This window comes from Dendropsophus ebraccatus, chromosome 2 (genome assembly GCF_027789765.1).
Source record: "Dendropsophus ebraccatus isolate aDenEbr1 chromosome 2, aDenEbr1.pat, whole genome shotgun sequence".
Lineage (NCBI taxonomy): Eukaryota > Metazoa > Chordata > Amphibia > Anura > Hylidae > Dendropsophus > Dendropsophus ebraccatus.
In genome coordinates, this window is record NC_091455.1 from 129,982,380 (window position 1) to 130,000,638 (window position 18,259).

General features: G+C 42.1%; 1 protein-coding gene across 2 annotated transcripts in view; it reads left to right on the top strand.

Moving 5' to 3' along the window:
- The window catches only part of ATP2C1 (ATPase secretory pathway Ca2+ transporting 1), a 76,082-nt gene that overhangs the window by 29,949 nt on the left and 27,874 nt on the right, over nucleotides 1-18,259 (top strand). For both annotated transcript variants that reach the window (XM_069958334.1, XM_069958333.1), the window contains exons 2-10: nucleotides 1,949-2,059; nucleotides 2,789-2,905; nucleotides 5,927-6,016; nucleotides 6,954-6,989; nucleotides 7,789-7,850; nucleotides 8,810-8,918; nucleotides 13,050-13,205; nucleotides 16,481-16,549; nucleotides 18,100-18,175. In XM_069958334.1, coding sequence (XP_069814435.1) covers nucleotides 1,991-2,059; nucleotides 2,789-2,905; nucleotides 5,927-6,016; nucleotides 6,954-6,989; nucleotides 7,789-7,850; nucleotides 8,810-8,918; nucleotides 13,050-13,205; nucleotides 16,481-16,549; nucleotides 18,100-18,175 — 784 coding nt within the window. In that variant the 5' untranslated portion in view covers nucleotides 1,949-1,990. The remainder of the gene's footprint in view (nucleotides 1-1,948; nucleotides 2,060-2,788; nucleotides 2,906-5,926; nucleotides 6,017-6,953; nucleotides 6,990-7,788; nucleotides 7,851-8,809; nucleotides 8,919-13,049; nucleotides 13,206-16,480; nucleotides 16,550-18,099; nucleotides 18,176-18,259) is intronic.

The following is an 18,259-nucleotide window of genomic DNA, read 5'->3' on the forward strand; positions in this document are numbered from 1 at the left end:
GTGACCCCATTATGGAAACTACACCCCTCAGGGAATGTAACAAGGGGTGTAGTGAGCATATGGACCCCACTGGTGACGGGCACAAATGTGGAACAATGTGGCATGAAAATGAAATATTACATTTTTTACACTATAATGTTGGTTTAGCCTTGAATTTATCATTTTCACAAGGGGTTAAAAGAGAAAAAAACACACAATATGTGTAGAGCAATTTCCCCCGAGTCCGTAAATACCCCACATGTGGACATAAAGCGCCATGTGGGCGCAGGGCAAGCCTCCGAAGGGAAGGAGCGCCATTTGGATTTTGGAGGTTGGATTTGGCTAGAATGGATGATGAACGCCATGTCGCATTTACAGAGCCCTCCTGCTGCCAAAACACTGGAAACCCCCCACAAGTGACCCCATTCTGGAAACTGCACCCCTCAAGGAATCTAACAAGGGGTGCAGTGAGGATATGGACCCCTTGATGACGGGCACATTTGTGCCATGAAAGTGAAAAAATGAAATTTTTCCCTTTCACGTCACATTGTTCCACATTTGTGCCCGTCACCAGTGGGGTCCATATGCTCACTGTGCCCCTTGTTAGATTCCTTGAGGGGTGTAGTTTCCAGAATGGGGTCACTTGTGGGGGGTTTCCAGTGTCTTGGCAGCACGAGGGCTCTGTAAATGCGACATGGCCCTTGAAATCCTTTTCAGTGAAATTCAGCTTCCAAAAGCCAATTGGCGCTCCTTCCCTTTGGAGGCTCGTCCTGCGCCCCCTTGGCACTCTATCGCCACATGTGGGGTATTTCTGTACTCGGGAGAAACTGCGCTACACATTTTTTGTCTTTTTTTGCCTCTTATCCCTTTAAGAAAATGAAAAATTGAAGGCTAGAACAACGTTTTAGTGTAAAAAATAAATTTTTCTTTTTTCACGCCATATTGTTCGGAAAATCTGTGAAGCACCTGTGGGGTCCAGATGCTCACCGCACCCCTTGTTACATTCCTTGAGGGGTGTAGTTTTCTAAATGGTGTCCCTTTAGGGGTGTTTTTTAGGTTTTGGCACCCCAGAGCCTCTGCCAACCTGAAGTGGTACAGTCAAAAATGACCAAATATAACGGAGGCGTTGAAATTCACTAGGCGCTCCCTTATATCTGAGGCTTGTGGTTGCGTCAAATAGCGCAATAGGGCCACATATGGGGTATTTCTATAAACTGCAGAAACGGGGCAATAATTATTGGGGTGCATTTCTCTGGTAATAGGTTTATAATTATGAAAAATATTGGATTACAATAAAATCTCTGCACAGAAAATTAAAATTTTCAAATTCCTTACACACTTAGCTTTTATTTCTGTGACTCCCCTAAAGGGTTAAAACACTTTCTGGATGTGCTTTTGCAGAGTTTGGGGGGTGCAGTTTCTGAAATGGGGTGCTTTGTGGGGCTTTCTAACATACAGGCCCCTCAAATACACTTTAAACCTGAACAGGTCCCTAAAAATATCTGATTTTGAAATTTTACTGAAAATTTGGACATTTGCTGCTAATGTTTTAAGCTTCCTATCGTCTAAAAAAAATGAAAGATAGTTTAATAAATGCCGCCAACATAAAGTAGACATGTTGCTAATGCTATTTAATATATAATTTATGTGGTATAACCACTTTCTGTATACGCAAAGAAGTTTCAAAGTTGGAAAAATGCATTTTTTCACATTTTTTCACATTATTTGGGTTTTTTTCATAAAGATTTGTTATGAGTATCGACTCCAATTTACCAGAAATGTAAAGTACAATATGTCACGAGAAAACAATCTCAGAATCAGCCGGATAGGTAAAAGCATCCCGAAGTTATTAATGACTAAAGTGACACTGGTCATATTCATAAAATTTGTCTCTGTCATTAAGGCCATTTCAGGCTCTGTCCTTAAGGGGTTAAAAAACAATTTGAACCTATTGTATCTTTTGTTTTAGGTATCAACCTTTCAAGATCCCTCGACCCCTGAAGATGTTACAATGATTCCTGTATTAAGTTCCAAAAGAGCAAGTGAATTGCCTGTCAGCGAAGTTGCCTGGATTCTTAAGGTAGGAGAAATCAGCTGATTTTGTGTGCTTGGTTTCAGTCCCTTGCATCACATCAGGGCTTGGCTGGCACGATAAATGTCTCACCAGATAATTACCAGAATAGAGGGAATTAAGGGACTATTCACTCGTCTGTAGTGCAGCAAGCGATCGTGGACCGGCGATCCTGGGCTTCACTGCGGAACATGCATCAGCATTGCTCCGTGCTTCAGAGCACTACATTAAAGATCACAATCTGTGCCGCACAGTAGGGTCCGTACAAAGACTTTTTTCTTTTTGCAGTGGATTTCGCTGTGGATACGGTACGTGTGAACCCACCCTTAAAGTGTAAACCATATTTTGAGTATAAAAAGGGGAGGCAATGATCATCTCTAGTTCCCACCTTTGATGCATTGTTACACTGTGTCGGTCTAGCCAGTTCTAATACTCCGCAGCACAAGTTTATCTTGTCTCTTTGTCGGACTGCAGTCTCTTGGGTCCTCCAGAGGAAATCATTCTTTGGGCCCATCCTTCAGCCCCCACACTTCTCTGCAACAACATTGCTGGGATATGTTCACACTGAATGATTAACTCGCTCACTGATTTCCAAGTCAAAACACCAGACACTTTTGCTGTAAAAATGCCTTAAATTGTTAATTTCTCCATCCTCTCTGCAGTTTACAGTGTTTGGCCTGCATCAGTTATGGGCCTGAAACATTCTGGACATTCTGATTTATTATTTTGTTTCCACAGGCTGATCTCCAGAGCGGATTAACCAATTCTGAGGTATGTCACAGGCGAGCCTCCCATGGATGGAATGAGTTTGATATCAGTGAAGATGAGCCATTATGGAAAAAATATATTGCACAGGTGAGACAACTTGAGTCATCAGGTGGGTGGGGTTATGCATATATTTCTTTAGCCACACCCCTAACATCTACCTAACGTCTGAGGCCAGAAGAAACTGCAGCAGTGATTACAGCATGACAGACTACAATCTCTGTACAGCACTGCAGCATAGGTTGGAGCTATAAACGGTAAATAAAGGAACTAATGGGGTGATTTATCAAAATTTATGCAGAGCAACAGGGAAGCAGTTGCCCATAGCAACCAGTAAGATTCTAGGTTTCATTTTCCAAGGCCTTTTTTAAAAATGAAAGAAGCAATCTGATTGGTTGCTATGGGTAACTGCTCCCCTGCACAGGCTGTGCTAAATCTTCCCCTATATTGTTACTGATGTACTTTATGTACAGTGTTAGGGCAGTGCTGCTGCTGTGTGTAATATGGAGAGGAGAGATGCTGCTTCACCTTATGTCAGTCACCATGTCATCTATCAATCTATTGCTGAGGTAAACTTGTAACAGAATACTGCCTCATAGAGACTCCGCCCACCTGTAGGATGGCTACTGTGGTGTATATGTAATCCAGGACTACAACTCCTATCATGTACATGTGTGCTGGGGTTTGTAGTGCTACAACAGATAAAAGTGTGAAAAAACTAATTTATTTGATAACATAACTAATTGGCAGACACTGAGCCACCATGCTGCTGAAAAGGACACTTGTAGTAATACAGATATTACCTGCCTATGGGTAGAGTGGGCAGAGCTACAGGCTTGCAGAGCTGTGATGTCACTGCTGACCCCTGTGACCTGGAAGTTCTTTATGTAAACAAACAAATCCAAAAAGCAGCAACAGAGGAGAAGGCCCAGGGACACAGAGGCGAAAAAAGGTTAGAGAAAACCACTAAGGGAAAGGGACAGATTTATATAATATTCACATTTCCAATAAGAAATGATCATGTGCTATAGGTTTGTCAGCATTGTGATGGCTAATCTCTGCCCAAATCGGGACATCGCTATAGATGTCAGCCCCGGTTATAGGTCAGTATTGAATTAAAGGTGTGTGTGTGTGTGTGTGTGTATTATAATTGTCAACACGTAATGAGAGCCATATCTATCAAAATTATGTAACAGAGCTTAAATACATACCACCAGCAATGTAGTCAGGAGTTTGTTTGTTTGTTTTTTTACTATACAAAGGGCTATAAATCACTTATAACTAAAATATGAAATCAGTGATTTAATTTTTTTATGTATAGTTGGATTTGCAGAGTAAAGAAAATAAAAACATGATATATATTCCACCCACTGGGTCTTAATTAGGATTTGTAAAATATAAAGAGAATCTGTAAGCTGCTATTTACAATATAAACTGCTGACGCTTTTAGATCTGTGAGGTCAGGGAGAAACATGGTACCTTTCATATATCTGTCATATGTCTGCTTTAATTTTATAGTACAGGAAGTCAAATAGGCTTTTCTAAGCTCCTGAAGTGCAGCAAGCTGTAATACCGGAACGGCCGGTGTCGGAAAAGATCTTCCTGGCTGGTACTGCAGTACCGGCCAAATGATGTTTAGCGCCGCTGAATTCTGATGTGGGCGCATCCGTCAGCACTGGCAGGGTTTTCTGAGGCCGGTATTCACTGAATATAGGCCTCGGAAAACTGACATGTCAGTTTCTCATGACGCCGCTAGGGATCGCGGCCGGAGCATATACTATGTGTATACACTCCATCCGGGATTCCATTGAAGGCAGCACTGCAGCAACAACGGCTGTAATTATTACGTAGCTTGTATAATTGACCAGTTTGACAGATTTTTGAAGCCAAAGTCAGGAGCAGACTATAAACAGAGAACAGGTCATAAAGGAAAGACTGGGAGTTTTTCTCTCTTCAAATTCATTCCTGGCTTTGGCTTAAAACTAGTCAGATAATTTAGTAAATTTATCGGTGTTTGTGAACACAGCCTTATGGTACTTTTACACGGAGCGATAATTCGCATGATTAACGATTCTGAATGAACGATGTGTTTTTCATAACGATCAGCGTTTAGACGGAACAATACATCGTACAGAAAAATCGTTTTGCGATCGTTTTAAACCTATCTCACACATCGGTGAAAGACTATTTACACGGGACGATCTGCAATTTTTTGTGAACGACCAATGACTATTTGAGAACTTGTTGAAAGATCAAAATGAACAATTTTTCGCTCGTCGCTTGATCGTTCGCTGTGTTAACACGGAACTATTATCGCTCAAATGCGATCGTTATCGTGCAAATTCGCACGATAATCGTTCTGTGTAAAAGGACCATTACTCCCCCTCCCCGACTCTGCTTGGGACCAAACTTCCAGGTGTCTGTCTTGCAGAGACTGGGAGAGATAAGGCATTCCAGCCTGCAGCTATTCAGGAGCTTAGAGAAGCCCCGCTGACTCTTTGTATTACAGAATAAAAGCATTTCTGTACATCCTGGAAGCACAGCTGGATATATGAAAAGTACCATGTGTCTCCTTTACCTAACGGCTATTTAACAGTGTCAGCAGTTTGAGGCTGGGTTCACACTATGTATATTTCAGGCAGTATTTGGTCCTCATGTCAGGTCCTCATAGCAACCAAAACCAGGAGTGGATTGAAAACACAGAAAGGATCTGTTCACACAATGTTGAAATTGAGTGGATGGCCGCCATATAACAGTAAATAACGGCCATTATTTCAATACCACAGCCGTTGTTTTAAAATAACAGCAAATATTTGCCATTAAATGATGGCCATCCACTCAATTACAACATTATGTGAACAGAGCCTTTCTGTGTTTTCAATCCACTCCTGGTTTTGGTTGCTATACAGCCTCACAAATACAGCCTTAAATATACATAGTGTGAACCCAGCCGGTAAGTGAATTACAGCTCACAGATTCCCTTTAATACTTATTACTACATGTTGCTGAAAGCTTGAGGATGAGTTTTATATCTTGCGCTACTTTTTTTCTTTTTCAATTTTGTCTTTAATTGACTTGAAATGAATTGCAATGAATCTGTTTTCTCTTCAGTTTAAGAACCCACTTCTTATGCTCCTGCTGGCCTCTGCTGTCATCAGTATCTTAATGCATCAGTTTGATGATGCCGTCAGTATCACAGTGGTAAGTTACCAGCCTTTGATGGAGAACTACTTTTTTTTTTTTTTTTTTTGTTTTCTTAGCATAAATTCACAGTCTAGTCCCTGAAACAAGTTATGGTCCTAGGCCACCTATCAGCTAAGTATACATGTTCTTTTAAAGTAAACCTGTGCTTTCAAACTCCCTTGTCACCGTTATATTTGCACAAAGGGAGAGACCTATCAGTCAGGGCTGACATACCAGCCTGATGACTTGAAGCCCTGTTGTCGCCCTAAGTTAAGATTATAATTAGAGATGAGCGAACCTCAAGCATGCTCGAGTCGATCCGAACCCGAACGTTCGGCATTAGATTAGCGGTGGCTGCTGAACTTGGATAAAGCCCTAAGGCTATGTGGAAATCATGGATATAGTCATTGGCTGTATCCATGTTTTCCAGACAGAGCTTTATCCAAGTTCAGCAGCCACCACTAATCAAATGCCGAACGTTTGGGTTCGGATCGTCCCGAACCCGGTTTGCTCATCTCTAATTATAATTCCTCTGACTTTTCTCTGAATTAGAATTTCTCTTGTTCATAATTAATCATATATCATTGAGATAGGAGTCTGTCAGTGTTTCTTGCTGCCTGTGGTTCAAGTTCACGTTAAAGGGGTACTCCAGCTTTGGAAAACTTTTTATATATTGCTGCAATAAGGAAGAAAGATGCTATTCTTACCTCACCACACTCCTGCAGTGTGTACGGGAACTCTGCTGCCCCCAGTTGCGTTATAATCGTCTTTTATGCATTCTATAAATTCACATTGGATACATGTCCTTCAATTAACACACATTACAAAGTTATAGCTGTCTGGCCCCATCTCCTTTATCTTCCCAATATTTCTGCGGGTGATAAATGCACCCATCATTTCTATGAAATTATTCTGTAGAGGTTTATATTTACCTTCTCCTCTTTTGTTTTGTTAGGCAATACTTATAGTTGTCACTGTCGCTTTTGTTCAGGTAAGGGGGTGTTTTAATTTCTTCCTAACTAACAAAATATTAGCCTTTTTGCTTCTATGATATTGGTACTTTGTCATTAGAAGAGTATAACAGATTAGATATTAAAGGCAAACCATTGTGCACCCACTGACGGGATCTATCCTGAAGTGCCTACACGGTGACCACCATACATCATTGTTTTTCCTGTCCTTGCTGTTGAGTGGTCACAGTCGGGCTCTCACGTGAAGGCTAGGCTCTGGTGAGTTGTGGCTGTGCATCTGCTGAAATCATAGTAACTTTAGCCGTGCAGAAATTCAGCAGGTTTGGATCAACTGTAGTGCCCTATTTACCATCATTACTTGTGATTTTAATGCTTTTTAACCAATGTTGCATGGCCTTATTGTTGTGTAGCCCTATGTGGATATCTGAATAAAATATTCTAGTCTACATATATACATAAAATGGGCAGTAACTCTATAAATATTTCACATGGTTTATTTCTGTACTGACCTTGAGTCAGTCTGTGCAACAGCCTTCTGAGCTGAAATCTCAAAGCATTTCTTGCTTTTACCCTCTATGAGGACCCTTTTGGAGTTTGCTCTGAAGATTTTTTGCATCCAAAAGAGGCCGTTCCTTATTCAAGGTCTTACCATACCATTATGCTCCTTTGGCCTTTAGCATGTACATCCTGTAAGTAGGGATCCATTCTTTTCAGCTTGTGTGTACTATTCTAGATCTGTTATCAGAATTACGGTTAAAAAAACAAAAGTACTTTAAAAAGTATAAACATATATTTACTTTTTCCTTCTTAATTTTTCAGGAGTATCGGTCTGAGAAATCACTGGAAGAGCTGAGCAAGCTAGTACCACCAGAATGTCACTGGTAGGATTTATATGCTTTCTAACTAGATGTGTAAATGCACACATCACTGTTTATTAATATGGATGTCATGATTCAAAACTTCTATCATCGGCGCCCTGTGCACAATAAGGAGATATCAGCAGGTTAGATTTGTCTAACCTGCTAATGGTTTCCCTTTAGGGTGCATTCACACATACAGGATCCGCAGAAGATTTAATGCTGTGTTCAGTTATTTAGATCAAATCTGCTGCTGATCTGCAGCATAAAATCTGCTGTGATATGGTGTGTGTGAAGCTACCCTAAATAGGAACCTGTGAGCATTATTTTACATTTCAAACTGCTGACACTGTTAGCTGCTTTGACAAGGAGAGTTATCAAACATGGTGTAAAGTGACACTGGCTCAGTTGCCCCTAGCAACCAATCTGATTCCACCTTTCATTCCTCACAGACTCTTTGGAAAATGAAAGGTGGAATCTGATTGGTTGCTAGGGGCGACTGAGCCAGTTTCACTTACACCATGTTTGATAACTCTCCCCCATAGTACCTTTCATATATCCAGCTGTGCTTTCAGTATTACAAAAAATGCTTTTATTTTCTGGTACAAAGGGTCAAAGAGGCTTTTCCAAGCTCTTGAAAAACTGCAGTCTGGATTGCATCCTCTCTCCTCCTCCCTTTCTAATATACAATAAAAGTATTTTCCTGTGTTCTGGAACCACAGCTGAATATATAATGGGTACCATGTGTTGTCTTATCCTAACAGCTACCTAACAGTGCCAGCAGTTTAGAATGTGAATTGCAGCTGACAGATGTAAACGCCCAAATTCAAATGAACTATGTGATTTTGTAGTGCGTACTTGATGGAATATTCTGTATATGTATGTGTGGTATATAAAGGGGAGGTAGAAAGAAGCCAAGGCAAAGAAGACTGGATGGAGGACACTGTAAGAACAATTGTGATGTATGTCATACTTTTCTTCAGCATACGGGAAGGAAGATTGGAACACACACTCGCCAGGGAATTGGTGCCTGGAGATACAGTATGTCTATCAGTTGGAGACAGAGTTCCTGCAGACTTGCGGTTATTTGAGGTGGGTGTTTCTAGTTTGCTTTTATTTACTTATTGGAGGAGTACTATTAGGTTACAAACCCACTTGCCGGATCTGCAGCGAGTCTCCTTGCTGCGTTTTTGCAGCGAGACTCGCTGCAGATCCTGGCCCTATACTTTCAATAGTAGAGAAAGTCGCAGCAGGGATGTACATCCCTGCTGCGATTTTGTCTGCAGCCCGCCCCATTAACCCCCCGGCCGCCGGACATTATACATTACCGGGTCCCTGTTCCTGCTTGCTTCGGGGCTCCCGGTGTCTTCACGGCCCGGCCGGCCAATCAGTGCGCTGCGGCGGGGCAGCGCACTGATGTGCCGGGAGCCGCCGAAGCAAGCAGGAGCGGTGACCTGGTAATGTATATCCTGCCCGCCCCCCTGCAGCCCCCGGCCGCACGATCGCCCCGCAGCCCCCGGCCGCACGATCGCCTGCAGCCCCCCAGCCCCCGGCCGCACGATCGCCCGCAGCTCCGCAGCACCCGGCCGCATGATCGCCCGCAGCCCCCGGCTGCACGATCGCCCGCTGGGGACGATCGTGCGGCCGGGGGCTGCGATGCTGGGGGCGATCGTGAGTTCGGGGGCTGCAGGGCTGGGGGCGATCGTGGGGCTGCGGGCGATGGTGCGATGGTGCAATCGGGGGCTGCGGGCGATCGTGCGGGCGGGAGCTGGGGGCGATATACATTACCTGATCCCAGCTCCTGCTTGCTTCAGCGGCTCCTGGCATGTTCCGCCCGGCCAATCAGTGCGCTGCCCCGCCGCAGCGCACTGATTGGCCGGGCGGGCCGTGAAGACACTGGGAGCCCCGAAGCAAGCAGGAACGGGGACCCGGTAATGTATAATGTCCGGCGTCCGGGGGGTTAAAGGGGCGGGCTGCAGACAAAATCGCAGCAGGGATGTACATCCCTGCTGCGAGTTTCTCTGCTATTGAAAGTATAGGGCCAGGATCTGCAGCGAGTCTCGCTGCAAAAACGCAGCAAGGAGACTCTCTGCAGATCCGGCAAGTGGGTTTGTAACCTTAGTGTGTGTGTGTGTGTCTCGAGTACAGTGAAGAAGCATGATTAGGCCTTACTCTCCTCAATAGCTGTAGAATGTTGTACATGGTAAACAAATTATATATATATATATATATATATATATATATATATATATATATATATATATATATATATATATATATTTTAAGGACTTAGAATTTCAGTTTAGTTGTATACTAATAGAATTTCCATTATTACATTTCCACAGTATTTAGATCACTTTCACCTAAAAATATGCCAGCTGTTTAAAGAGTGTCTGTAATTTAGGCTACGTTCACACACTGTAATACAGCGGCTGTAGTTTGATCAATCCGAGCCTAAGTGTTCAGACATTAACTGACCCAATATTAGGAGCAACTGGTCGGAACAGTGCAAGAAGGGTGGTTACCCCGTCCCCATTGCACCAAAACACATCATTAACATATGAAATAACCTACATGTATTTTGAAAATGGTGCTGCGGATCAAGGTAAGGTTCACCTCAGTGCCCTTTAGGAACATATCAGCAGGTAAGATGCTTCTTTAATTTTTCACCAGGTTAGATTCTTTATCATTTTTTTCCCCTTCTACTTTTTTTTTAAAGGAGTTATCCAACGAAAATCTTTTTCTTTCAAATGAACTGGTTTCGGAAAGTTATATAGACTTGTAATTTACTTCTCTTTAAAATTCTCAAGTCTTCCCATACTTATCAGATGCTGTTTGTCCTGCAGGAAGTGGTGTTTTCTTTTCAGTTTGACACACTGCTCTCTACTGACAGCCTTGTTCATGACAGGAACTGTCCATAGCAGGAGAGGTTTTCTATGGAAATTTTCTGCTGCTCTGGACAGTTCCTGTCATGAACAGAGATGCCATCAGCTGCTGTATGTCCTGCAGGAAATGTTTTCTTTTCAGTTGGACACACTGCTCTCTGCTAAGTATGGGAAGACTTGAGATTTTAAAGAGATGTAAGTTACAAATCTATATAACTGAAACCATTTGATTTAAAAGATTTTTGCTGGACAACCACTTTAAGCTACCATAAATTATTTAGAGTAGTGTAAAAGCTAACTGGAAACACAGCCAATAAGAAGGAAATAACAGGGCCTATGCATTGTATGTAGGGAACAATGTGCTACCTTTTGTAAGTAACTCATTGGAGCGATGCCAGAATGGCAGAGGCAGGTTTTATTTTTTTATGTGTCTTGTCTCTTTTACGTAGATGGGCTTCTGACAAGTGAGGTAGAAAATGTACTATAGTATAGTCGTAGCAGTAGCTGTGCCCTGTGTTAAAGATGTTTACTCTCATGCTTTAATGTCCTCCATCATTTGCTCCTGTAATGGAGCCTCACTGAGCAGGTTCTGCCGGTGACTGATGAGCTTGTACAGGGATGCAGTTCATGCTGTGCAGTTTTGTTCTTGCCTTGATCCTAGTCATGTAATGGTTATGCGATTGCTGAAATGAGAGAGAAGTGAAAAGAGCAGTGACAATATTGTCTTAGAAAACCACTTATCTGCAGAAAACTTCAAAGTTAGAAAGGTAAAAGCCTTAGCGGGTCTACCATCTGCTTGCTATTGAAGTTGCAGATATAAAGCTGAATTGAAAGGGGACTGCTTTACATGAAATGAGGTTAATACCTTGTAAGGAATGTAAATCTCCAGCTCGCAATTGAGAGAGAAAAGATGAGCAACAAATGTACAATTCGGATCATATTCGCTCACGTCATGTGCCATTAACTCGGTCATGCTGATTTACATAAGTCCTAGCCAAAAATAGCTTGCAATGCAAATGGTTTGCTGCAGGGCTGTTAAATGGCCGTGTCACCCTAATGGTCAGTCACTAAGCAGACTGTGTCAGACTGTGTAGAGATGTGTCCCTTTCACAAAGGTAATGGTAACGTTCAGTTGTCAGAGGAATAATATGGGAATAGCACAATGCAAAAGTCTAAGGAATCTGATCTATTATTTATTTATTTTTGTTACCCCTCGACATCCCTGTTTAAGAGGCTGCAGCACCTAGCCATTTCAGTTGCTCAACAGGGGTGCTGGGAGTTGGACCTTTGCTGATCCAGTTTAAGGGTTGCTATGGACAGTGTTGTGTGTGTGTGTGTGTGTGTTTTTTTTTTTTTTTTGTAAATTGCTGGGTTTGCTGAGAGTACTAAACCCATACTGTATATAATAAAAAAAAAAAAAAAAATCTGAAAGTCCAGACACTTTTTTTTGCTTTCTTGCATAATGACCCATGGGATGTCGACATTAAATTGATATTGATTCAATGTGGCAGTGATTAATTTTGTGTTCTCTGTAACACAATGTAACCATATGCCACTACTTGGCCATTCTGTATTTGAACATGCCTAATGTCTCATCCTATTGGAAAGAATGGAAAGCTTTTGAAAAGAAATTTATTTAGCTGAACCCTAATGGGCATGCGGGCTCTGATTCTTCCAATGATATCAGTGGAAATCTGTAAGGTGCATTCAGCAAAGCTAAACCTTCATCTATAAGTGTCATGTTAAGAGTGCTGGAGGGATTAGGCACATAGGGAAGCACCACCACTTGCACAAGACTATAAGGCAGCGACTGAGCATTATTATGTCTTTGTTTCTGGATGGTTTTTACTTTAGGTCAGGGGCAAATTTGGCAGCAGTTCATAAGCTGACTGTGAATAGAGAACATTAGAAATGTTGTAATGTGTGGTGAAAAATTTCATCTGACCTGATCCTGCAAAGCTGATCAGAATGCACATAGAGGAAGTGCACCTTGAATTGCAATATATCAAATTGTCAAGTGCATGGAGCCCAGGGGATGCTGGTGGAAAATAAATTTTCCTGTCCGGTGAAGAAGTGAGATTGCTTTTGTTAACTGGTGCACTGCTGGGTAACCACCTAGTGCTGGTTCTCATAAATGGTGTGTATGTGTGTATATTATTTTTATTAATTGTAATATTTGTTTATTTTTAATTTTTTTGAGGTAAGCTATGCACACAGCATGTATACTATCCCACTGCAGCTCTATATAACCACTACCAGTAAAACATAATGCAGTTACAATAATGCAAAAATATTATTTTTGCTCTTTAATCAATGCAATCATTTTTTCTTTTGTAAGGCTATGGATCTGTCTGTGGATGAATCCAGTTTAACAGGAGAGACTGCTCCATGCTCCAAATCCACAACCCCTCAGCCAGCTGCTACTAATGGAGACCTCACATCCAGGAGCAACATCGCCTTCATGGGTACTCTTGTCAGATGTGGCAAAGCAAAGGTAAAATCTACTGCAAACTTTGGATTCATCCCTTTAAAGAGCTATTCCGTCAAGCATGTAATTTGTCACTTTACTAATGTAAGTCTGTGAGCATAAATTTACATAGGGAAACTTCTGGTTTCACTCGGTCAGTGCTGTGTAAAGCGTGTTGCAGCGGTTAGCTGCACTGAACGCATGAACAGAACAGCCAGTAAGTGTGAGAGAGCAGAACAATCATTTACCCTTGCCAGCCTTATGCTGGGAGGGTAAAACAACATGGCCACTGGAGTTCTTCTTTAAAAATAAAATCCTCACATAGAAATTGTGAATGTAATGTATCTAGATTATAAGGGTTCCCCGTCTTATCACCCTAATGTATCCCTTATAATGCCTAATGTGTGCTTTTTACCTACTGGTGGAGGTCAGATCACAGGGGGCTTTGGCACTAGTGAACTATTGAAGCGCAGTGCTCCCTTATGCTTTTCCCAGACCTTTGTTATTTCCGGACAAAGGCTCTACAAAAGGTACTTAAAGTACTACTGTAATTTCGCAAAACTTTTGACATATCCTGGGGACATGCCAAAAGTTTTAATTGGTTAGGGTTGTGGGTTTTTAGACCCCAGCTATTGCGATAACTATTACATGTCAATAGTTGGATGACTGCCGTTTCAACACAATCCCATTTATTTCATTATGGGAGTTAAGACTCCCTTTCCTTAATAAAAAGTTTGTCATGAAAAAAATATGAAAACGTATGAGGTTGTGTGACACGTCTCTTCTAGAAATGGCACCATTTATGTCAATCGTCAAAGTCTGGTATTGCACTCACTTTAATATGTAGATAACAGAACATATAAAATCTAAATGCTAGTAGCCATAGTGGATTTCATCACAGTATTTGTTCAGGCTCTCAGAACTGTCAGTCTGTACCCAGATGATTTAATATGCCAACATTTCTTGACTCTCTAACATCTGCCAGCTGCCTAGCCACAGGCACAAGTGACTATACTGCCAACAGCAGTCACATGTCAGCATGCATTGTGGTGGTTTATGGAACTGTGGGGGGTCTGGCAGGAGAGACAATGTGTGTTTTTCAAATTTGATAAATATAGGCGAGGAGGAAGGCTTTGTGTGTAATATAATGTCGGTTTTTTAACATGTCTAAGGGCTGGGGCTGTCTGTGCTACAGGTGGTGAGGGACCTTCAGCCCTGTCCTCTTCATTGACCTCAGAAAGCTTCAGTCCATAACACCATGGGAAAAAAAAGTCAGAGGTCCCTACTGTGTGGTTCCCATCTCCCATTGGGAGTGGTGTTTTTGAAACCCAAATTGTCATGACTGGAAGAACTGTCCCATATCACAGTGCAGCTTTCATTTCCCAGATTGCTGTGAAAAATTAAAGCTGCGGTATAAATGGCCACTCCTAGGGCCAGCTTTTAATTTTTAGAAATGAGGTCCATTGTCAAAGGTGGTGACTTGTTTCTAACTTTCTTCAGGGGCAAGCCCTTCATGCATTCCCCCCTCAGTGTCTGACGCCAAAGAGCCTTAAGGGTGAGGCTATACTTAGGATCTTATTAAAACACCCACCCATATGTGGCTTGAAACTAGTCCGTGAGTAAAAAATTTTTGGATCACCTTTTTATATATCAATGTTATTTAAGAAGTTACAAAGGATTACTTTTTTTTTTCTTCACATCTGTGGAATTCAAGCTGTGAGGCCTGTAACATGCTGAATTATACAGAGTTGACTATTGACCCTGTTACATTGTGTATAGGGATTGGGAAGGAGTGCTTCTTATTCATAGGCTACAACATTTTAATTCCCCTGAGTGGTCTCCTTTTGTGGGGCAGCAGGTGCCAGTAGTTAAATTAGCGGCAAATTCCAGAGCTTTTACACTTATTTGTAGCATAAAATGTATTAATAAATCCTAACTAATTTACATAGAGTATGAAAAGCAGTTTACTATGTATACTGGGTTTATCCCTTATAATGGTAACTCTTTTGTAGAGCACTTTTTAAATTTTGAAATGGGCACACTGCTTTAAAGTGAACAGTCACTCATCCACACTGAACTTTGTGTTGTACAAAATACCTATTTAAATGGTGGACAGCTATGTAAGAAATTTCTTTGGAGTGTTCTTCTGTTCCAGTCTTCATTGGGTTTTGAAGCCATCCCAAAGCAGGTTCGATAGTTATGTAGTCAGAGCTGTTGCATATCTGACAGCCAAATGAAGAAAACAGCGTGTGAATACTCTGTAGCACATTTCAGAAGAAACTCTTGATCTAGTTGGCTAAAGAGGTGGATAACTTCCCCTTTTACAAATTTATATAAAACCCTTTACAAGACAATAGATGCTTATTATTTTTAGGAATACATTTGGTTTTAAAAACATAGAAGATTTTTGGCAGAAAGACCACCTGGTCACCTATCATGCTTCAGACCATCCACCATTTTTGTTGCCCATCTTTGGATCTGTTCTATTTTTATCAATATCTTCTTGTAGGTGAGGTCTTCAGAACTGGAAACCATATTCCAGATATGTCAACCAACAAAACACAGTAATCACTGAACTCAAGGAGAACAGCGAAATAAATTCCAATGAAGTACTCAATCAAGAGTCTCCACTGATGCCCCCAAAAATTTAAATATGCAAAACAAGAGTCCGTGGAGCCTCAGTTACGAGTCTCAAAACACGGGATAGCCAGATATCTCTAGCCTGTTGCCAACGGGGTGCCTCCATGATGGGGAGAGCACCACACCACCCTGATAAATAACCCCTTAAGTCCCTCTCGGTTGCGAGTATTGGAACACAGACAGGGAAACAACAGGGTGGCACCTTTTGTCAATGTCTAACTCAAGGTGCGAGTATTGCAATCATGACAAGGGCTTGCAAAGGCAGGCCTCCACCCACAGCTGTTTCGGGGTATTTGCCCCTCGTCAGTGTGGGGTAGGATTCTGGCTAGTTGGGGCATAATCCAGATATGGCCTAGAGCTCTTCCTACTGGTTTTACCTCTAGCTATACAGCTCTGCATATAATTAGCTTTTGCCTACTGCCTGGCTGCACTAGTGGCTCATTTTAAGGCTGTCAGAAATCTCTACCCCTATAGCTTTCTTTTCTGAAGCCTTTGCTAACACAGAGCTGCAAATATGATACTTGGAACCACTCTGGGCTTTGCATGATAACCTGCTTTCATGATCAGAACATCTGTAGTTTTGTTTAATAGCTTTTTAAAGATGACTGTAGATGCCCATTAAAATGTATTGTAGTAAAGAGCTGATCTGCTCCCTTTTACAGGGAATTGTCATTGGAACTGGTGAAAATTCAGAATTTGGGGAGGTATTTAAGATGATGCAAGCTGAAGAGGTGAGTAACAGTGTACATTATTCCAGTATGGTCATTTTGCAGGTACATATGTGTATTATAATATAGCTATCGGACAGCTTTCCTTTTAGCCTAGGGGTTGTTGTCATCAGGGCTGTGGAGTTGGAGCTAGATTTGGCTGGAGTTGGGAAAAAATGTTTCGACTCTGAATCTTTTTTTTATAATTGAGTTTTTATAGGAATTTTCTAATTGTTACCCATCAATATATTTTATGTTCTATCAATTGAAGGACCTTCAAGATCGTCGGAATTCCGCGGCGGAGATTTCCGCCGCTTAATCCCGCCGTGCTCAGTGTGCTGCTGTAAGTGAATGCAAAGGGCGCGTGCTCGTCCACTGCTGCCGTTCTCCGCTCAAGGAACTAACATGTTCATTCTTTGAGCGGATAGGAGAGGAAGTGGACGAGCGCTCTCCCATTCGCTCAAAGCAGGACACTGAGTGCGGCGGAATTGCGCTGTGTTTCCTCAATGTGAACTGGCCCTATATCAGTAATAAAGCACTGGCACCAAGATGTTGGAGGTCACTGTTTGGCAGTTTGTCTCTGAGCTGGAAGAGTCCATTGTGTGGGGGGAGATCTGTGCTGCTAGAGAGAGTGGCATAAATAAAAGGGTATTCTGGGCAACAGGGAAAAATCCAGAGAGGGTGGGGTGGTGGGATCATAATAAAGAAGTCCTATTAACCTGCCCCCGTATTGCAGCGCCATGGCTCATGATCCCTGGCGGGCTCCCGATCCTGTAATGTCATGGTCCCACTCAGAAATGCCTGCTCAGCCTATCAGTGAGTTAGGGGAGACAGCTGTAGCCGCTGACTGCCTGAGCGGGTAGTTCCTGTGGGGCCGCAATGATTCAGGAGCGTGAAAGCTGATAAATCTGGGCCTATGGCTGACCTCTATATCACATGCATCTGGCATTGTTAGTGTTTCTCTGTGAATGGTGAATATTTTGTTAGAAATATCTAAGATTTTCAGCAGGAAAAGACCACCTGCTCCATCTAGTCTAGAGTTGTTCAGGACATGGTGGCTGGAGACTAGCTGCATCTACTGCACACACAGGAGAAGCTGCTTTATATCTTTCAATTATTCACCCAGAAGTCGCCCCAGGATCATGTAGGACATTAGAGAGAAGCTGATGAGCCAGTTCTACTTTACTCTAGTGTGATAACTCCCCTGGTGTCTGGCCATTTATGAAGGAGCTAGAGACAGGAGTCTGTCCCCGGTAAAATCAGAAATCGGAGCTGCGGCTTACAGACTCCACAGCCCTGGTTGTCATGGGGTGCTTTGTGCCTATGGCATCAGTGCGACTATATTATATGGAAGGGCTTAGGTTGCAAGACACTGTCTTTTCAGAGCCTGGTCGTGCAATATTGGCCTTGTTACAATACAATAAACAAAATGTGACAGAAGGAGCCACAAGTTGCACAATCTTGCTTTACCAGATGGCATTTTAGTAATTCCATCTGCACCCGCAGGTCATGTGTTTTATGCATCAGTCTTATATGTTATCTAATTTGCATGTCTACTCTTATTTCATTTTTAGGCACCTAAGACACCTCTTCAAAAAAGCATGGATATCCTGGGAAAACAGCTCTCATTGTATTCTTTTGGTATCATAGGTGAGCATCTTTCTTTCTGCATGCAGTGTTGTTCATCTGTCATTTTCAGTTAGGGCCCTTTTACACAGAGATCTGGCAAACCAG